General features: G+C 37.5%; 1 protein-coding gene across 1 annotated transcript; it reads left to right on the top strand.

Annotated features, from left to right (window-relative positions):
* Positions 1-12579: 12579 nt before the first annotated feature.
* On the top strand, positions 12580-20048 carry LOC120568294 (retinal homeobox protein Rx2-like). Its single transcript, XM_039815702.1, has 4 exons — positions 12580-12871; positions 13427-13925; positions 17091-17347; positions 17810-20048. Exons 2-4 carry the CDS (start codon positions 13643-13645, stop codon positions 18245-18247), a joined length of 978 nt encoding a protein of 325 aa, XP_039671636.1. The 5' UTR covers positions 12580-12871; positions 13427-13642; the 3' UTR covers positions 18248-20048.
* The last annotated feature ends 2840 nt before the right edge of the window (positions 20049-22888 follow it).

Here is a 22888-nt window from a genome sequence, read left to right as displayed (position 1 = left end):
CTATGAGCCTGACTTCCAGAGCCTTATTAGTTCTTTGTTAGGTACAGAAGTTTTAGGTCACAGAGGTGTTAAGTCCAAAGCGCCCCTAAAATACTAAGTCTTTGGAGGACAATATATGGCAGCAGTAGTGGACAGTACAGATGATCAGGGAGATATTAAGTATCTTACAGCTTCTTGAATCCCCTTAAATCAAAAATCAACTAGCAACAGAGGCCCTGTTAGGACATGCCAATAATCCACAAAATATCCTATAACTAGTGTGAACTGTGCTTCATGTGTGACTGTTAATTATTATACTGAGATGGACATTATCAAATGTCAATGAATTCCCAAAGGTTTGGTCATATCTATTAAACTATATAGTTTTTGAACATAACAGTAACATATTGGTGTTTAGTAATATAATGGAGGTAGTCTGAGATGCTTTCAATATTAAAATGTTCAATAATGAGAATTTATTTTCGGTATTTAGTTATTGTGATGCTTTCTTGGCCAACTAGTAATTTCGGATTTTAAAATGTAGGTTTTTTTATGGTACTTCTGCTGAAATTTGAACTTTTAATATTAACAAATAAAGACATAAGATTAAAAATTTATTTTATTTGCTCAATGAATAGCACATCCTGGACTAATTATCATATTTGCAGGTTAATACCCCTTCTTATGTTCTTACTGCTCTTATATTCTTCCAATTTTTCAGATGATACATAAAGTTAGAAACTAGCTGGTGACCATATAATCAGGAATCTAAAATTCTAGATATTTCTTAGGAATCAGTGAAAATCAAAACAGATCTTGTGTCCACGTAACAGTATTATATAATTACTAATTACGGAACATTTGTATTTCCTTGCAGCAACGTGAACTGTAAAGTCTGTTTAAGTAACTTATAGATAAATCTGTAGTTACTATTGTTTCTACACAATTTAAAACTGTGTGATATTATTGCATTGATAAATCTGTACTTGCTTTAATCTGTGTTTATTACGACTAACCCCATTCTACTTAAGTAATTAGTACTGGCTAGTGTGGTGGACAGCAGTGGCCTACATCCTGAGGGTTTATCCTAATGTTTCTTGTTGAGAAGGTAAAGACTCTCAAATGTCTGCAGTCTTCCGAATATGAGCTAGGCTCTGAAGCGGTTTTACTCCAGCCAAAAGTTATTGATACAGTCTAATCATCTTGACACACAATAGCCAAGATTTCATTTTAGCAAGTTTGAACAGCAAGCAGCTCTTGTTGATAATTTGTTGTTGTTATAAGATTGGATTTTAGTGTTACACTTCTCCTTTCACTAGCCCTCGGCGTCTCTTTCCCCTTTCTTTGTAGGACTGAATAACATCTATTTAAACTGAGCAACTGTGTTCGTCGTGAATCAAATATTGGGGGACAAGTTGAAGAGTTTCACTGGAGGAGGTAATACAGTAAATACGACAGTAAAGCAGGAGCAGAAGAAAAGGAAACGAGTGCAAACGCATTTCCAGGGAGAAAAGTGTGTAAGCAGAGATGTTTATGTTATTTCTTCATAGCAAGACTGACTACAGTGCTAAAGAACATTGATGACTAGTGTAAAACAACAGGTAAACTGTGCTTTTTATATCGTACATACCAAGGATCTTAAATAACATATTAAAATGCCTAAATGTTTTAGTGTGTGTCACTGGACGCACTTTGCACAATAGATAACACAGCTGTATTATTTATGACAAAAGTAAGCATAATTATCGCAAGATTGTATCATACTGAATTGGTGAATAGAGTGGAAAACGCTGTAAAGAGAAAATATGACCTACATATCCATTAAGTGGGGATTAGCAGGTGTGATTAGTACTACTTAAAGTAGGCTCCCACTTCATGTTTGTCTCAGAGACACAGACACCAAAATAGACAAACAAAACAAAAAGCCTCCCTTCAGATAAAAAGGGAATAAAACAGTATTGGTATACAGCATTTTTACTCTAAATATTTGCATTTGAATGTGGATCAAGTAAACTCAATGACAGAGTGCTATTGTAATGTGGATCATGTTGGTAGCACACAAAGAAACAGGTGGGTTTGCATTTTAGACAGAAGCTGCCATTGATGTTGAGTTTACAGTCATTAACAAAAGAATTTGAGAAAACAATTCATGTCCATTTATATCAGCATATTATCAGAGATTTCTAAGTTATCATCACATTTGATATCTGGACAGTAACATATTGCTTTCAGCATGGACCAACAATTGCTAATATGATATATGTACCAAATAGGAGGAAAAAAGATAGGTCTTTTAAATTGCCACCTGCAGAAGGTGTAGCTTACTGAAATAGATGAAAGATTAGTTTAGATAGGGTAGGTTAGACACACCTTTCAATATAATGCATTAGCCACTAACTGCAGCCTTAAAAAGCCCACAGAGTTGACTCAACACATCTCTGGCACAATGTCAACAAAAGCTGACCATAATAAGTCTCACAAAGGTAGGTTCAATTACAAGGCTGATGTATGGGATGGTATTAGACTGTACAGGTGAACCTAATAAACAACAGTGTAGACTACATGACTGGTGGTTTCCTGACTCTGCATATTCAAATCCAATGAACAGTCATGAGTGATACTCAAGTTTATAATTAACTCTCAAATGACACACTACAAAGATTTGGTTTGGTCGTGCTTTTGGTCTCAAGCTGATATGAACTTGATCTTGAGTTTGACTTGACTGTGCACAGTCTTTGACTTATTTTGGACTCAGCTTAGGCCATTACTATGACTATGAATATTTTCCCAATTTATTTGTTACAATGGATGGATGGAGGTTTAGATAGAGTACCAGTCATATTTTTTGCAATCTTACATATTACAAACACCCCTGAAGGGATATGTTTGCCACAAATTACCATAAATAAAAAAAGTATTCTCAGTGTTTATTAGTCAATTTAGTGGACAAAACACCACTGTAATTGATAAAATAATATATGAATTTTCCTTATGCACAAATACTTGTGAATTCTATTACTGTAAACACAGGTCATATACAATAAATTACAATGCATTGTGTGATAATGATACAATGGCTAATCAGATACCAACACCATTTGGAATAAACACAAAAGATGAAGTGGATTTTAGTTTATTGTGTGTGGGTGTGGCTTAGGCAGTTTAAAGTTGCTTGCCTGTGTAGCTATGTGTGATGCATGTGTGACATCAACGGATGTGAGCAAGGCTTACAAGGTAGCTTTGGGTAGGGGTTTATTTCCTTGGGACTCAAATTAGCCAGAAAAGCAGATTAGGCTCTGTGTTTAATAAATCATCAGGGCTCGGTTTTCCTGAAGGTCAACATACAAAAGCATTTCAGAAAACACTTCAACATTTCAGAAAACACTTCAACATTTCAGAAAAGAAAACAATATTTCAGAAAACATTTCAGAAAACACCAACATTTGGACAGCACTTTGCTGTTTTGTTTTCTGAAATGTTTTGTTTTCTGAAATGTTGAAATGTTTTCTGAAATGTTGAATTGTTTTCTGAAATGTTAAAATATTTTCTGAAATGCTTTCGTGTTTTGACCTTCAGGGCCACCGTAAAGAAGCCACGGTTCAGCACATCTCTTAGCCAGTGTGCTTTAAAACAGTAATTATTTAATCACCTAAAAATCTCAGGTAATGCTGATGTGTTAGTTATCTCTAATTAAGTAAAAAGGCAAATTGTAATGAAATTAAGTTCTCATTGTCCAATTGAAAGTGTGGCAGCCTGATAAGACATGTCAGTTATTTCTTTAAATTCAGGTGGCATAGGGTGTTCATTATTCATTAAAAAATTGTATTTTAAGATTATTCAAGCTATTTTCTAAATCTAGCTAGAGTGTAAAGTTAAAAAAAGAGTCTGCTTCTTTAATATTTTAAAAGTTTTACATCCCATTTTTGATTTTTTTCTAGAACTAAATTAAATAGACATGTCAGAACTAGGGGTTGGCTGTTAAAACAACAAATTACTTGATTAAGCTATTAAGGATAAGCTACAAATCCTGATTGTGTTTTATCTACGTAAGAGACAGTATCTATATGTCTGTGGTTGAGTTACAGTTTGAGTAAATCTGAAGATCATCTTCGTGTATAGACAAGCGGCAGTGTAAGGGAATTAGGTGAAGGAGTGCAGCCCTGGCCAAGACATCAAGTAACCGTGGGTCTGTGCCAAGCTGCAGCTCTTGAAGCTAATCTTATTAAAAGAGGGTCAGGCCCTGAGCAGACCACCCTTAAATATAGACACGGTTTAAAAGTATCAATATGGATACTGTCCTTTAGTACTTATGACAACATTACTGCAGGTACACATAGTTTTAAGTGGGCTTACAACACAAATGGCACTAGTTCAGTTTTTCAAGGACAGTTAAATCTGGATTGAGGAGAGAAATAAGTAAGTCTTTTCTGCTTTAATGAAGTTAGCTTAATCTCACTTTTTTTTTAATTAAAGTGCCCATATTATGAAAAAAACACTTTTTCTGGGATTTGGGGTGTTCTTTTGTGTCTCTGGTGCTTCCACACACATACAAACTTTGAAAAAAATCCATCCATGCTGTTTTGAGTGAGATACAGGTTTCTGAATGTGTCCTGCTTTCAGTCTCCTAGTGAGCTGTTCAAAATCGGCCTCGGACTGTGACGTCACAGTCCGAAATGAGCTGGCTAACCACAACCGTTAGCTCGTAGCGTTAGCGTTAGCCGGCTAATGCTAGCGCTAGCCGGCTAACGCTAGCATGCTACGTCGTTCTCAATAGCAAAGCACTGCTACAACACACACAAGTTCACCATAATCTACAAAAGAACTACTTACATGTGCGCCCTCATTTAGAAGTCTCCCAGCTAATCCTGCCTTGTAACTGACCAAAGTTGGAGAAACAGCCTTTCTTTTACTGTCTCTAGAGTTAGCTAGCTGACATGCTCTACATCTGAGCTACTGCGCATGTGCGAGTGCAATCAAAGATAGTACAGAAGAAGAAGATGAAAAGAGGTCTCACTCTGTAGCTAAAACAGAAACCAGGTGAAAAGAGGATCTGCAGCAGTGAGAGAGAGCTGTGCAGTACAACAACAATATGGTGTTTTTTGAAAATTAAACCATGTAAACCTATTCTGGTAAAACCTTAAAATACAGTTATGAACCTGAAATAGAGCATAATATGGGCGCTTTAAAACAACTGTCTGGTATTCTGGGGAAAAAACGGATACAGCGACGGAGCCCATGCAAAATAGATAGCGGAGCAGGTGAAAGGAGAGGGACAAAAGGCAGCAATGTACATCTGGTGAGTCAGCCTAAACATAGTCTGGAGCAACGGAAGAACATTTCTAGGATAATTGCCTGACAACACACGCCAGATGTCCCTCACCTTCCGCTCTGTGTGTTCGATTCTCAAACTCCGTTCCCTTCAGAAAAAAACACACTTCAAACTAGCAACCTACACGCTATAAATGGCAAGTTTTAAAGGTCCCATGGCATGAAAATTTCACTTCATGAGGTTTTTTAACATTAATATGCGTTCCCCCAGCCTGCCTATGGTCCCCAATTGGCTTGAAATGGTGATAGGTGTAAACCGAGCCCTGGGTATCCTGCTCTGCCTTTGAGAAAATGAAAGCTCAGATGAGCCGTTCTGGAATCTTTCTTGTTATGAGGTCATAACAAGCAAGGTTACCTCCCCTTTCTCTGCTTTGCCCGCCCAGAGAATTTGACCAACCCATGAGAGAGAGAGACATCATGGCTTTCAAACGAGAAAAGTGGCAGTTGGTCAAGGCCACACCCCCACCCTCCACCTTGCCCCACCCTCTCTCCTCCTCAATAGCTACAGACACAAAAATGGCACATACTAAGGAAAGCTCATTGTAGGACTGGCTCTAGTGGCTGTAATTCTGCACCAAGGCTGAATTTCGGGAAAGAGACTTCAGATATAGTATTAGGGGACCACTAAGGTCTATATAAAAGCATCCAAAGAGCACCATGTCATGGGACCTTTAAAGAAAAGTCTGATCAAGCAATGAGACAGGCCTGCTTGGTTCTTTCAGGGAATGATGAAAAGATGAAAGATTTACAAAGAATATGTTTGCTATCTAACTGGGACATTTTGGGCCGATCGGTGGGGATTGCTATGGATGTACACACAGCAATACACTGGTTACGAGCAAATAACATTTAACCATGGCAATTTAAATAGTTTACGTAACTGTATTGTTTGAACAGTTAACATAATTTAATATTAAATGTGACATTTTCTTTTGCAGGGTGCAAATATTTCACCAAATCAAGTTCCTTCCCGATATATTTGAAATATCGGAATCAAATATATCGGGTGAGACCACATTCTCAACGATCCACAAGAGGTCATAGTAAAGTAGATGAGGACCAGTACAGTATACAGCTTTCTTAACCAAATCAAAACAGTGCAATGTGAGAAGGTGATTAGGTTAATAAGATAATGTTTCATTGCATGATCTCATGGACTCTGATCAGGCATTCCTGGTGTGAATTGTTGTCCCCTGCTAACAACATTACTGCAATATGGTAATGCTAAGACACCAAAGCTGTACTTAAAGCCACCTGCTTCTTCATCTGCCCTTTAATTTTTTAATACTCTGTCCTTATGCTAGGTCACATTGTTTGGGCTTAGGCGTCTTGGACTCAGGACAGAGCACACAGAGATACTGTATGGTACACATTCAAATGTACAATAAAGGGATCATCAAGATAAAAATAACCATTCACATTTTAATTTATCTTGTATTGATTGATATTAAATATAACATTTTACTAATGAATGGTACTTTGCAGTAATTTTAAGTAGCATTTTTGTTCCTATTTCTTATCCAAATATATATACAGTATATATGTGTGTATGTATGTATGTATATATATATATATATATATATATATATATATATATATATATATATATATATATATATATATATACATACACATACACATATACACACACACACAGTTTTTATTGAAATTTTAGCTTTTCAAGTCCAATGAATAGCTTGACATGGTACAAGGGTAAGTGGTGAACTGCCTGAGGTAAAAAAAAAAAAAAAGTAAGGTTACCCAAAACTGAAAAAATAATGTTCATTTTAGTATTTTACAAAAAGGTCTTTTTCATGGAACAAGAAATGGGTTAACAACGTAAAGCTGTTCTGCAGCAATGGAGGTTGATCAAGCTTTGATAGTTGGTGCTACCAATTCCCACAGGTGTTCCAACTTGTCTGGATTACTTACAACCCCCTCGGTTTGTATAAAAGTATTTTTGGAACACACTGTGGTACCATACCCTCGTGAGCATTATTTGAACAGTATTGTACTGCAGAAAGTAGTGTGTTGCTATAAAGTGCACGGGAAAAAAAGGCAATTAACAATGGAAGAGAGACAGACCATCATAACACTTAAGAATGTTGGTCTTTCCTACAGAGAAATTGCGAAGAAAGTCAAGGTGTCAGTGAGTACAGTATTCTTCACCATCAGAAGGCACTTAGAAACTGGGGGAAACTGACAGGAAGAGGTCTGGCAGACCCAAAGCCACAACCGAATCAGAAGACAAGTTTCTGAGAGTCAACATGCTTGCGTGATAGGCGGCTCACAGGACAACAGCTTCAAGCAAAGCTTAATAGTGGTCGTAATAAGCAAGTCTCAGTTTCAACTGTAAAGAGAAGACTTCGAGCTGCAGGTTTGATAGGTCGAGTTGCAGCAAGAAAGCCATTGCTAAGATGTCAGAATAAGAAAAAGAGGCGCCCGGGGCGAAAAAGTCCGTCAATGGACTACTGAAGACTGGAAGAAGGTGCTATGGACTGATGAATCAAAATTTGAACTCTTCGGTTCATCACGCAGGAATTTTGTACGCCGTCGAGTAGGCAAAAGGATGGTTCCTCAGTGTGTGACATCAACTGTCAAACATGGAGGAGGAAGTGTGATGGTCTGGGGCTGTTTTGCTGGATCCAGGGTCGGTGATTTGTACAGAGTGAAAGGCACCCTGAACTAAAACGGCTACCACAGCATTTTGCAGCGCCATGCAGTACCCTCTGGTATGCGCCTAGTTGGTCTGGGGTTCATCCTACAGAAAGATAATGACCCAAAACATAAGTCCAAGCTATGCCAGAACTACCTTAGCAAAAAAGAACAAGATGGCAAGCTTAAAAACATGGAGTGGCCAGCACAGTCACCAGACTTAAACCCCATTGAGCTGGTTTGGGATGAACTGGACAGAAAAGTGAAAGCAAAGCAACCTACAAGTGCCACACATTTATGGGAACTTCTGCAACAGAGTTGGGAAGAACTTTCTGAAGAATATTTGATTTCCATTGTAGAAAGAATGCCACGAGTGTGTTCAGCTGTTATATCTGCCAAAGGGGGCTACTTTGATGAGTCAAAAATTTTGAATACATTTTGGTTCATAAATTGATTCCATGATTTCTTTTTTAACTTAAATTGTTCATTTGTTCTATTCTTTCATTTCAGAGTACAATAAGACATTTAACTGCATGAATTTCAATAAAAACCTGGAAAAATTGGGGTGTTCTAAAACGTTTGACCGGTAGTGTATATAGTGACTACACTGCACAATTGGCTTCATAGTTTCTGCCATTGATTGTCTGATATATGCTGTAGTGTGTGTGTTCTGCAGGACTTAGCATGACAGGAACTTTGCTACAAGAAAGGCTGAGAGGGCTAATCTAAGAGTGGCACTGAGAGATAAACATTGGCTTCCAGATGTAAGGAGCCGTTCTGGTCACTACAATCTATCTACATATTTGTTGACACTCAATTCTACCACCATTTGTTTGTACTAAAATGATTAATCTTATCCCAACATGCTGCAATAATAATATTGTGCTCCTTTCATTATTGTATGAGACATTTTGTTTTTGTAAAAATGTCTTTTTCATGGGCGACATGTTGACATAGTAATTTTCAGGTTAGAACTGATTCACTTTGTTGACAGTATGACTATTTGTGAAAGCTGCATCTGTCAAAATATTAAATACCCAGTCTTTGAAGTACTCAGAAGTGATATTTTTGAGACATTTGATCAACAGCTTAATGCTTAAACGGTAAAAGAGGGCTTAAGATTTTAAGTGAGGGAAGCATTAATCAGTTCAAGGAAGGTCCGAATCTGGATGATTGGAGGTAGGATTACAGTAACTCCTTTGACTGTTATTACAGACCAAAAGATTATAAGATAAAGTACCTAAATGTTACAATTATGTATTTTCCCATAAACTAACTTTATCTGTATCAGTTAAAATAGCAAATAATAGGCTAGAGGCTAGTAAATGGCTAGTAATAGGACAAAAGCATTGGACTAAAAATAGGCAAATCCAGGAATTTACTGTACATCCATCAAGGATGCACTTCAACTACAGCCTGCTTCTCCCTGGATGCATATATGTGAACCTTGGTTTGGCAGGGATTTTAATTTTCTTGTACCTAGATAAACAACATAGATCAAATAGAACATATTACAGTATTGTTCGATTTGTTTCAACATTTCACCGTGACATTTGCCTGCCCCCTCTGTTACTTGACAGTCAGATTAGATTACTTGGTCTTGTTGAAAAAAATGTAAGCAACTATTTTTTTTACTTGTATAGCCATGTAAAATATCCTGTAACAGCATTTCAGAATTCTTAACAAAATTAACTTTTCAATTCCATTCTGGCAGTGAATAAAGGCTTGAAGTCCTTTAAAAGTAAATAAAAGATTATTTTACTGAAGGGCTAACACAAAATGATCATGAACCAGCATGTCTACGACTGTACAAGACGTGACAGAGTCAGCATTTACTTTACTTTTAGGCTCAAACTGATCACATGACCATGTCTCTCAGCTTTTTACCCTCCCTTTCCAACATCTCCCTCTCATCCCTCTGCTGCTCACCATCCCCCTTTTCCCCTGTAAGCTGACACAGCGCCTTGAAACATTAGCCGCTTTCTTGCTAATAGGCTCTCAAGGGCTTAAATTGTCATCTGATAAAACTAAAGAGCTTGATAGCTATGCTGCACCCTCTTAGCCAATTTGTACTCAATTAGGATAATAGGGAAACAAGCAAATGGGAACAGCTTTAATATATTAATGTGATAAAATGATTAGCAATTTTCCTCTCCTACGACTTGGGTGGTATTAGGAGCATCTTTCAAGTCTCATATAAATATTAGCCATTAATGAATTGGGCCAAGCAGTAAAGGAGATCATACGTAGCTATAATTATCTGTCCACAGTAGCATAGCATGTACAAACGTCCAAATACAAATGTAAGAGCAGACAGGTGTAATTAATAACTAATTTGTTATAGGCTGATTTTCATGTAGGTGTGTAATTTCAAGGCCCATGCATTATACATAATGGCGTACTCAAACATTTTTTTCCTGCTATGACATAACATAAAAAAAAGAATGGTCAAAAGCAAAACAGATGAGGCTGAGGCCCAGATTTCCAGAACTGAAAATAGCAGATGATCTTTTTATATTAATTATTACCTACTGATAAGATTGTTAATATTCAATTGTGGTCTACAAAATGAATGTGTTACCTCAAACGTTTCTCACAGGGAGCAAAATTAATTAAGTGTGTACTAAAACAACAGTGAAACAATGAACAACAATGAATCTTCTCACTTGCATCACTAAATAATGAGACTAATTAGCTTTTAAATCCATTGACCGTCTTATGTTATCAGCTTACTTCGGAAAATAATGCTCCTTTAATTGCCAGAATAATATTCTGAAATCCTGGTACAAAATATTTGACATGATAGAACACAACACAAAACAAAAACTACCACTCATTTAACAACTGCATAGATATAAGAGTACCTTATTAATCAATAAAAAGTGTGTATTTAAATTGAAGAAATTGCTCTGCAAAACATGCAACCTGGCCTGACTTCCTTTATAGTCACCAAATTGCAACAACCTACTTCATGGCAAATCCCTGCCACAGGGACATCTTTAAGTTCTTTATTTTATTCCTCTAGTGGCAAAGCTTGTTGCTCACGGACAAAAGTAATGGGCTTTGCACTATTTGCTTTCTAGCAAAACAACCTTGACAACCGAGAAAAGGTGTACAGGCAAAGCCACTTAACCCACCGTCATTCTGCTTATAGAAAGCATTGGCAATGTAGCCCAATGTTGCCAGGTGGCTTTAAACTTGTTAGAATTTAAAATTCCTCAGCTGCTTAGGCATGTGCCAAGTGCTACGTTTCTGTGTATCTCCCTGATTCCTAGGAGATGGTTTATCCATGGATGGAAGCCCTTTGCTAGGGTTTTTAATGTATCAAAAGGTATTTCAAAAACTGATAATCTTGTACCAAATGCTGTTCCGTGCAATGCTAGCAAAACTTTCTCTGACTGCTAGTACCATAAAAGTGATGTGAATATGAACATGCAAGATATGTAATTATCGGTAGATTTTCTGTCTATGCGGTCATTTACAAAATGATGCCCTGTCAAATAACCCAGGTACAATGCGCAAAATCACCTCAATTTACATTCCTGAAACATTGGTTTTCCCAGATTAAATACACACAACACACTGTCGGAAAAATATGTTTGGCACCAATTTCCATGTTGGATTTTTTTGTCATGAAAAGAACTCCTAAATATATCTTCAGATAGAAAGAGTGAGGTCAGAGGAAATCAAGTGAAGTCGTAAAGCTCATTAAGGATAGGATTTATCTGTGCAACACCTACTGTAGCTGCCAATGCTTTGGTTGTGCCAGCTGGCAGAGGAGAAACTTGCAGGCTGCAGGATAGAGGGCCCCTGATGCCCCCAACCCAATTCTACTGTGAACCATCAAAGGCTGAGCAACAATTTGTCAAACAGGCCATGTTATTTGTTATGTATTTATTTGACATATGTAATAGGGTTGTATGCCACACACTGAACTGAAAAAAAAAGTTAAAAGGGGTGATAAGGACTGGGTTCAACATTAGTCTTGTCCACTAATTACTTGTTCTTATTTATTAGGTTTAATAGAGGATGGTACCTTGTTACTTTGCTTCTCTGGACCTGTTCTTTAAACTCATTGCTTTTTTGACTTTTTGTAGGGCCCCCTGCTATAGACATGAAAAATAATCCATCCGACATCAGACTATTATTATTATTTATACAGTGCAAATTATTAGTTGTGTACTAACTCTTTCTATTTAGACAAAAAAGGTAACCATTATAATGTTTCTTTTTTACAAAATAATAGAATCAATATGCTTTGAACAAGTGATTCACTTCTTTGTTTTATTTTTATTTCATTAGTAAAGCCAGCTATTCCTAAGCGATGCTGCTCATAAAGAGTTAAGTGCCTGCTTGAATGAAACAATTTTTTGAATACAGTGTGTAGCCATTCAACTTAAAAGTCCATATCTGTGTCTTTTCTCCCTTACATTGTCTATAATGAAGGGATTAGCGAAAACTCTCAGTACGAGCTATTATCTTTCAGACAATAGATTTTTTGAAAGAAAGTTTTGTTGAGGCTTCATTAGCAATGGCCTCCCTCTGTGGTCTGAATGCAGGACACATTTGGAGCAATTACTTGACCAGAAAACAACTGTCAGTCATTCTTAAAGGGGAAGGATTCCAATTAATAAACCTCTTAAAACCTTTGGTTTACTACCATTCCCCCGCAAGCTTTGGTGTCTTGTGTGGTTAAGGAGAGTTTTGTCAGGACAGAAAGAGATTACATGTGCTTGTTGCACAGGACTCCAACGGTAGGTCCTTGCTCACTTGTGTGCAGGGGATTTCAAGGACTTAACTGAGAGTAACAAGTGCCTACAGTAGATATTGTCAGTGTTATTCGTCTTCTTATGGACTACAGAGAGACACCATGTAGTAGTAGGAATCTGTGGTAGGAATCTGAAAGAAGGTAAGATTAATTTACGTACTTCTTTACTGTGCAATTGTGTCAATTCTGTTTATTGATGCATGAGTTTCCATAATGCTCATTTGTATTCAAGGAAGAGATGGAAATATTATTCAAGTGCAGCTTGCTTTTTGGTGCCTATCAAGATGTTTTCAAATGTCATTGGGTAGACCTATGTAAAAATGTTTCAAATTCTGAAGTTTAAAATGTACAAGTAAAAACTGATTGGAATCAGACCTAAGAGAGAATTTGATTATTTTTTCCAGACACTACAAACTAAACACATTCTTCACGATTCACTTTTGAATTCTTCATTTCTTTGCATGCAGTCAACAACACATGACATGTTTATCCATCCAAACACAGTATAACTTGGTAAAGGTTATTGTGGTAGAAAAGGATATTCAGACTCACTATTTAAAGTATTTTATCTTAATAATCTAAACAAGGGAGCCTGCTTGCTAATGCTGATATCACCTTGACATGTCTAATATCCACTACAATTATTTGCACAGCTTTACTGTATTTGTTATGTCTTGTTTTTTTTCTCTCATTTAGATGTGACTTTGTTCTGCTTTAATGTAAACTATACATTGAGCCTCACTGAAGAGATCCTTGAAGGATACGGCCCTAACGCTTCACATAAATCTCCTCCATTGGACGTGAACCAGAACAACAGCTCTGTACAACAACTGTTTTGCCTTGTCTTACTTGGTAGCATTTTTTTTTTGCTTTTTCTGACAAAGAAGAGAGAAAGTGTCTCAAAAGGCTCGTATGCATTTGTCAATGGATACCCTGGGAATAGTGGACGATAGTTGTCTCAACAACTATGACATGGCAAAAGGTGCTGGGTCAAGCGGTGGAGGCAGGGTCCACAGTATTGATGTCATACTGGGATTCACTAAAGACCAGGACCCTTTACTCCATTCGATAGGCGAGGATGACAGGCAGCAAGCCAACGGAGAAAACCCACAATACCCTGACAAGCAGGTTCTGTCGGACCCCTATGGGCACCTTCCAGAATTGGGTGATAGTTCCCAACATTCTTCCTACCATGGTGAGTCTCTTCAGAAAGGAAACAATGCCACATAAACTGTAATACATTTCTGCAAGATGATAATGGGGATTATGGGGAACTGTACAACAAGTGGAAGTAGTGCTTGTTTGTCAGAACCTTCTATGTCTGGTTTAAAACCCAATACTCCCACACAGTTTTCCCAATGTATTGGACTAGCACCCTTCCATAAAGAAGTTCAATGTCAACTTTTAGCAACCACTCTCATGATGAGTTTTTTGGATGTCTTGAATGTATGTATGTATGTAAATATACCTTGTACTTGAGCCCCCAATTTGCAAAATTAACAATAATTGCAGTAGTGTGAGTGGAAAAGGGGGGCATTGTACTATATTTAATTTATATTTGTGTGCGTCATCTATTAAGATACAACCAGTAATTTTTCAGAAATGTCATTTTATGCAATCAGCCAAAGAAAGAGGAAATAACAACAACCGGCTCTTAGTGACCTAGATCATTTTAACATTGCTCATGAGTGTCCCAGCTTAGCTGCTGAATTTCCCCTTAAATGTAACCTTTGCTTTAAAGTTAGAGAAAACCCGCTCACAATATCTGACAATATCATAGTCTGCTTGCTCTAAAATTTTACTTAATCCATATGAAGTGTAATCTGAGTAATTTTATTATGGCTTCACCTTTACTATAAATCCAAAATAAATAAATGTCTTCTGCATCATATACACACATTTTCCTGTAATAGAACTTTCTTTTCTTTTGACTTGACACATGCAGCTACAAATCGGTTACATTACTTCAGGTGTTTTAGTGCCAGGGCCCTGGTATTTTGTCTGCTATCTTAATGAATCAATCAAATTTAGGCATATTTCATACTTGTTGGGATGTTAAGCAAATTTAAAATAATGTTCTGTGAATCAGAGCAATGCTTGTCTACACAGCAGGTTTCATACTGGTGGGCCTGGCTGGAAATAAGAGGTTAAGAAGCTAGTGAAATTAGCCTGTTGACAGCCATCACTACCTACTGTAAAGTTAATTAAAACCTACTGTAAAGTTAATTAAACTTGAATGTTGCTTGGTACATACTTCAGTTTTCATTCACTTCTGTTTTACAACTTGTACTGCTAAAATTCCTACTAAAGCCTGTGATAGACGTGACCTTTCAAAGCTTATGAACATTTTAACCTGCTGTATGCAGTTATCTAATGCAATATTCTTTGAAATAATTTATAGACACAAAGCCGTTTTAGTATTTTAAAAAATCAACAAAATGACCACTTAACAGATCTTGCAAAAAGCTAAAAACAAAATTGTTGGAGTACTGTAAAATCAGTAGCCAGCTGTTACTCTGTCAACATAAAAGATTTATGTGTCCTGTGTACACCTGAAAACTGTTTTTTTTTTTTATAATCAAGAGACACAATAATTCTGTGTCTATGCTTGATAGTTGAAAATACGAATGCTATACTGACATAGCTACAACGTATGTGAACATACAGTAGCATACATACTAAAGCCAGTGGGTGAGCTATGACAGAGGTCTGACCAATGGAGGAGTATGAACGAATGGATACAGATTGAAAATGTTGATACGCTTTTTTAAACCCTAAGATCTATCTGCAAGATTTGCACTTCAATTTAGATATTAATATATATTTTTTTATTTAAATGGATTTCTCCATGACAGATATGGCAAACTATAGAGTGCTTAATGCCTGTAATTTGTACGGATATAATTGTATGCCAAAGCCACAAAGTCTGTCCTAAAGAGTGGTTCCAGACCACTTTGAAACTTTGTGGCAAAAAATCATCAAGAGTTACATCTAGATTTAATCTAGAGTTCACCACATTACGGTCAATAATAACACAGTTTAAATGGGATGGTTGAAATATGGAAAAACATAATGGCAGTAACCATAATCCCACTCATTCCCTATTCATGGTGTACACTATCAATCATGTGTTCAAGTTTTCACTAACTACCTTGAACACAAAGCTTTTGTTGCCTGGCATCATTATTTCAACCAATGATCTGTTGACCACATTGCCTTAAAACGATTTAGTATGATTAGCAAGCTTTGGTGCATCACACAAACATGGCTCACTTGCTCTACATGCGTTTGGAAGACACAATCTGGACTATGACTGTTTACTTGGCTTGTGCAGAAGCCAACTAAAGTCCATTGTTAGATTAGAGGAGGCGGGGACTCGCTGGTAGCATCTGTTCCTATGGGATTACTGCAAGGGATGACTTCAGTGAAAGATGTGATGTCATTTGGACTTCACATGGTGTTTAAGCCCTCAACTCAATAAAGGGCATCAGTCATTAAGCTGTTTTATCATGAGTAGAAGGGTTGCGATTTTCACTTTTTGAGCCTTTAGGTTAAAATGTTACATGTATTTGAATGATCAACAATCACATATTTAAAGGCGTTTTCTTCTGGTGACATCTTTGATGTAATAAAAATAAGAGACTGGAGGAATGTGAGCTATGTTCATGCAACAAAGTTTGGATGGCCAGATATAGCTAACGCTGGTTACTACATTTCTGGTTGAAAAAGGGTGACATGGTGAGTAAGTAATGTGGGGAGTGACTTTTGGAAAGTCAAACACATACATGTTACTTTGCCTTGGTTTGTTCATAAAAAAAACACTTACTGTAAGGTTTTACTTTGTAAATCGCTGCTCTGAGAAATGCTTTACTTATTATCTTGAGGTGTCAAAACTTTTGAATTTTTTACTATAAATAAATAATGCAACAAGTTCTCTTTGGAAAACCAAAAGAAGCTTTGATGTGTAAACTCCCAAAGATTCCCTCAAACGGCATGTTATTATTACTCAACTTTAAAGTTATAGTGCACAAAACTGATTATCCCTAAAATGGTAGATTCCTTGCCTGAGAAGTTTCTTTCGTGGGTTTAAATGTACAGTAGTCATACCCATCCTTTATTGCTCTTTTATCTCCAACTTGCTCTATCCTTACGTCCTTGGCTTTAATAAGATTTGATACAAATAAGATTTTTCAAAATGGTCGGCTGCCAAACTAACGACTGTTTACTGCATGATACCAGTTAACCACAGTTGGTTGTTACAACTATCAACTCAGCAAATCAATTCTGAAAGGTGATAAATGGATATACATTTTCTTGCATCTTACAATTCTTACTATAAGTTTCCTGTCCTTCATTTTAGAATCGGACCTTTTCTCTGGTGACAAGTGTGATGAAGAAATGAGCAACCCGCAGAAAGAAATGGATGTTGCAGAGGGGTCTCCGGAGGCCATTACAGAGGAAGAGCACACCAAAAAAAAACACAGAAGAAATCGTACCACGTTCACCACCTATCAGCTTCATGAGCTGGAACGAGCCTTCGAGAAGTCCCACTACCCAGACGTCTACAGCCGTGAGGAGTTGGCAATGAAGGTTAACTTGCCTGAGGTTCGAGTTCAGGTAAGGAATATGTGATATCCTAATGGTATACTATGGTGTACTATGTATTGGTACACAGACATGGTAATGCTATTAGTTACACGGCCCGCGCTGTACTGAGCAGACAACTGCGCCATTAACATAAATTTATGGCTAATGAGGCCTAAACTGCTGAATTATTTATAATTCAATGAACCACAATTTATTCATCACTTTATTATCAAATTCCCCATACTTCATTTTTCACACAGCAGCAGAAACAGTTAAACTACAAATAATTACTTCTCTTAAAACCACTTTTTTTTTGTTATCTAAATGTCTGTGGATGCCAAATTTGTATGTATCCAGCTCCTACATCACCTAGTGGTAGAATTAGAAGGTATATAACACAATCTGTGAAAGCGCTTGTATTTTTCTGATTTTTGCTATTGTGTCTTAGTGCCTCGCTGCACCATCTCTTCTTATTTCATTTTCTTTGTCCAGGTGTGGTTCCAAAACCGAAGGGCCAAGTGGAGACGACAAGAAAAGATGGACACCAGCACCATGAAGCTCCATGATTCCCCCATGCTATCCTTCAATCGTCCTCCGATGCCAGCTAGCGTGGGGCCGGTGGGCAACCCGATGCCACTAGATCCCTGGCTGACCTCGCCCATCTCCAATGCCACAGCCATGCATACCATCCCAGGGTTTATGGGTTCACCACAGGGCCTGCAGCCTGCCTATCCAAGCCACAGCTTCCTCAACACCCCAGCTGGCATGGTCCAAGGTATGCAGCCAATGGGCCCTCCTCCCTACCAGTGCCCACTCAGCTTCAACGATAAATACCCGATGGAGGAAGACAGAAGTTCAAGCATCGCAGCACTTAGGATGAAGGCCAAAGAGCACATTCAGTCAATGGATAAAACCTGGCAGCACATGTGATGTGGCACTGTAGAAGGACTTTTGAGCTGCTCCCGTGAATGTTTACAAACTGCTTTTCCACTGTTTGTTTCATGTACCCATGGCGAGGATACATGACACCAAACGAGTCAGACATTTTTTTTCCACTGACACCATTATGCAACTCTGAAAATAAACTTCTTGTGATGAAAAAAAAAAAAGATAAAAATGTTAAAATTAGCAAAACTCTGGGGGTCATTTATTTTGGTTTAGCTCCAAAGGTTTGTGAATAGACTTGTTTAGAGAACATCCTCAACATAAATTTAGCAAATTTCTGATAAATTGTGCAGACCGTGCTGACAAACTGTATTACATGAGAGGCTAAGCAGAGCCACGTGGTCAGTAGTAGCAACATTGAGGGGTTTCCTTTTTTGTGGAAATAAAATATTTACAAAAAATGAAATATTGACCCTAACTCTCTCTACACGTATCTGGGTGTATGTTTTTCCTGCTACCCTAAAGTCAGAATATCTTTATGAGGTTTAACAAACACTGTGCTGTGCTTTGGGCATTTGCTGGTATCTAGATCTTTAGAAACAGACAATTTTTGTATAAATTGTACAAATTTGTTTAAGGAGGTTTTTCTTCTTGTGTGTTTGGTTGGGTTTTCTCTTGGTATTTGTACATACTGTCAAACATTTTCTAGTATATTTTCAGGTCCTTTGTAAGTGGGCACAAATGTGTATTTTAAAGCCCACTTAAATTTAAGTTTGATTAGGTTTAAAAGTGATAAGTGTGTGTCTTATTTTAATCATTAAACCGGCCTTTTGGAGAGCATTGAGCCCTGATGGGAGAGGTTATCGGAAGTCACAGAGCGTAATCTGGCTCAGAGGCTAATTTAAACAGACAAGCATACCTCTTAACACCTAATTACTGCTTTTAAAGCGATTAACCCCAGATTCTCAGCCAGAGACAGAATACCCTCAGATGCCCCTGAAATACGCTTTCAAGACCTGATTAACTTTACCACTCCCCTCAAACTTGACCATTTATATTATTTCCAATTTACAGATAAGGCACAACATATCAGTTTTTTATTTTTCATTATGCCCTGTCTTAATCTTAACCTTATTGGTAAAGATTGCTCTTCATTGCGTTTTTGACAAAGCATTCACTAAAGACAGGTGTGTCAAGAGTGAGAAAGTTAAAGGGTGCTGGCAGCCTCTTACCCCTGGAAGAAGCAGTTTGATGTAACTGTTGGACAATAACTAGAAGGAAATTACGTTACACTGACCATTGCCATGATAAAATTGCTTGTGTGTTTTATACTGTATGCTATTTGGTGTGTGTGTGCATTCAAATTATGCAAAAGGACACTGGGCTAGCAGAGTACATTTTCCTATAATAATTTTCTCTCTGGCTCTTGAAAGACAACAAAATAACAAAAATAATGTGTTCTTAAGTTGGTGTTGTAATTACCGACCTAAAGTGATACTGTGGCAATGCTTTGAGGGAAATGGACACTAAGATGAAGTGTAAGGAAGAGTTATCATTTACATCACTAAAACATTATCTTTATATCATGGCCTTTAGAAATGACAGCATACACACTGTCAGTTTTATAGGTTGTAATCCCTGTTAACAGTGGACTAAAAAGCCAAAGAAATAAAAAATATTTTTGTATTACTAGACGACACATTTATACATGTGTTAGGGATGTTTATTAGTTTTTAAAATTATTATAACTCATTTCTAGTCCTTTACATTTTTTAGAATGTGACTTTCATTTTCCATGTGCAAAACAGAATAAAGTTACAGTAGCACCACTGTAGAAGCACTTTGATTGTGGATTTTGTTTTTCTTTCTACACATGCATTAGTGTGCCACCAACATGACTTAGTGCCATTAATGAGTGCTGGTGTACAATAGACCATGTAAGCTGTGACAGAGCAAGCCGGCCTGATGGAGGCCTGTGGAGCTTTGCCAGGCCGTTAGGCAGATGAAGCTCCACTCCATCAGGCCCAACAAGGGGTGTCAGGAGGCCCCGCCTGCTAGACTGCAGAGGCCACAAGGGCTCAAGTTCTATTTGCCCTCCAGTAGCCTGTTTGGTTTAGGGGCTCCAATTTATTTTTGGATGGAGGATTGTAAGGGAGGTCTTTTTTGCATCCGAGAACATTGCAACAATATCAATAGGCACAACTTAAACTCAATACCCACTTTTTTTGTGACATGACTTTTTTTTATGTTGAAATCAATAATATGCTTTTGTCAGATGCTTCACAGCTTCTATCTATAGTAAACTAGATATGAGAGTTTGGACTATAACATTGTTAGATACTAAAACAGAGGTGTTCAAGGTCCATTATATTTCAAAGGAACAATGGTGTGCAAAGGGGAAGAGGTTGAAATGAAAAACTATTGTGTGTGAAGGGTTAGGTTTATTTGATTTGATTACGTATGCATCAGAGCACAAATAGCGCTACTAGAGAGGCAGGAGGGACAATAAGAGAAACTGTTGGGAAAATAGTACCTTTAGAAAAAAAGAATCATATTTTTGTTATTAAGTCTCAGTGAGTAGGGAAACTTGCTTCCTGTCCATACATATCCATTGTGTAAGACTTGTCAGCAAGATAGGATCATAATAAAAATTAAATGATACCAAGGTTTACCAAATAATATGTAGGCCTCGGGACCTCTGCACTAGGAAAATAATTGCCCAGGATAGGACATAATTTATCAGACAAAGTTATTTCTCTCACTGCCTAGCTCCTAATTGCTACCCTTTAGTTTAGGTAAAGCAATTGCTAAATATTCATACCATTTATATGCCTCGCAGTTTCGCATAAATCACAAATCAGGGGAAAGGATGTAGATTAAAAGTGTTAGACTGTGCTATATTTAGTGATAACCTTTCTCACCACACCTTTGTCAGAAAGACTTTGCTTGAGACACACTCAGAACTAGTGATTAATTACGCACATTATTATGTTATTTTGCTTGGCCAAGCGTGACCTTCGCTGGGGCCCAGGCTCTAGTTAACAGGCTGAGTAGCGGGACGTGGTCTATGGTGGAAATAATAAGGGAAAAGAGCGGAATTAATTGGGTTTGATTAAGAACACTTTTCAAAGGGACACCATTTTCCCCCATTGACATAATTGGGATCACTTAGAGGGTGGGGGGGATTTTGATGGCTGGCGCCAGTTGCTCGTCTTCGTCCCAGTGTTCACTTTGGGATAAAGGACGTCACTCAAAAAGCACTCCCTTTCTTGCCTTACACACACGCATGACATGCACCGGCACACGTTAAAAGTTTAGTTTTGCATTCACTGCAACATTCACTTCCTGTTACTCATCTTAACCTCAACTGACTAATACATGCTTAACTCTAACGCTGACCTAAAGAAACCATATTAGTGAGTCTCTTCCTCTTTGCCATGTTATATTTGTAAAAAGGGTTTTTCAAAGACTACAGACTGCAGTGCAGACCTCCCATTTCTGTTATCTTATTGCTTTTTAGAACTCCCCTTTACTAAAGGGGAGATTGTGAACAGTTTTAAAGTCGATATCTTTAGTAATAATCTTTCTTTGATGTGCAACAGTATCAGTACCAGTCCGTAGGGACTTCCCAGATAGCAATGAGTCGGCGGACCACCGGCGGTGCTCCAGAGGCAGTAGAAGCGTCAGAATGGCGTAATCGCAAACACGTTTGCCGGCGGTGCGCCGGCGGCAGCCGCTTTTTAAAAGCGGCTGCCGCCTTCCTACCGCCTTCGTTCCGAGGCCGGCCCGCGGGACAACCGCCGTTCCGCCGCCGTTATACCAAAGGTGGCCATTCTGCTGCCCGTCGGAGGCAAACGCTATTTTCGAGCGATCTGCCGCCGGTTATTGTGTGTATATATATATATTCATTTATTTATATTTAATATTTATAGCATGCAGTTTATCAAGAATAATGATTGATCAAACCAGACAAATTTCCATTTGGCGTTTTAATTCCACATTTCAAAGTACAGTAACTGTCATTGAAACAAGACGTGTCAGATCACTTAACACACAATAACACATATATATTATATATTTACACATACATACATACTGAGGTAAAAACAGTAGTAGAACAGACATACATAACTGCAATGCTGACTTGTGACACAAGGATTTACAAGTTCTATTTAACAACAGAATAAAAGTTAAGCACTGTAAGTAGAATATTTGGTGAAATAGGATTTCCAAGCTATTTTTAATATAATAACAGTTAAGCACACTGATGGAATGAAAGTAGAATTTTGGTACTAGTTAATGTGCAATATCAACTAACAGGTATGAAATAGGATTTACAAACTATAATACCATTGTTAAGCACTGACTGAATGAAATAAGCCAATTCTTAAGTTACGTTAAGTAAAATATTTGGTACCAGAACAGATAATGAGCAGATATCAAGTATTAGAGGTATAATCTAGGATTTACAAGATATATTTATAAATAGAATAGTTAAGCACTGTAACAATGAAATAAGCAGCAAATTGTATAGGAAGTAATTGAGATCTTTGGTATCAAAGAATGTGCAGGATACCAGGTAATATACATTTTGACATTAAATTTACACATGACAACAAGTGGGAACAAACACAATTAACAGCAGGAAATCTGGCTGTAGAGAACACAGCCAATCAGAACGTGTGG

The sequence above is a fragment of the Perca fluviatilis genome, chromosome 11 (genome assembly GCF_010015445.1).
Source record: "Perca fluviatilis chromosome 11, GENO_Pfluv_1.0, whole genome shotgun sequence".
In the NCBI taxonomy this organism is placed as follows: Eukaryota; Metazoa; Chordata; class Actinopteri; order Perciformes; family Percidae; genus Perca; species Perca fluviatilis.
Note: the sequence above shows the minus strand (reverse complement) of the source record. Positions and strands in the feature narration are given on the sequence as shown.

Coding starts and splice junctions, on each gene's coding strand:
- LOC120568294 (XM_039815702.1), top strand. CDS start 13,643: ATGCATTTGTCAATGGATACCCTGGGAATAGTGGACGATAGTTGTCTC. Junction 13,926..17,090: donor CCAACATTCTTCCTACCATG/GTGAGTCTCTTC, acceptor CCTTCATTTTAG/AATCGGACCTTTTCTCTGGT. Junction 17,348..17,809: donor TGCCTGAGGTTCGAGTTCAG/GTAAGGAATATG, acceptor TTCTTTGTCCAG/GTGTGGTTCCAAAACCGAAG.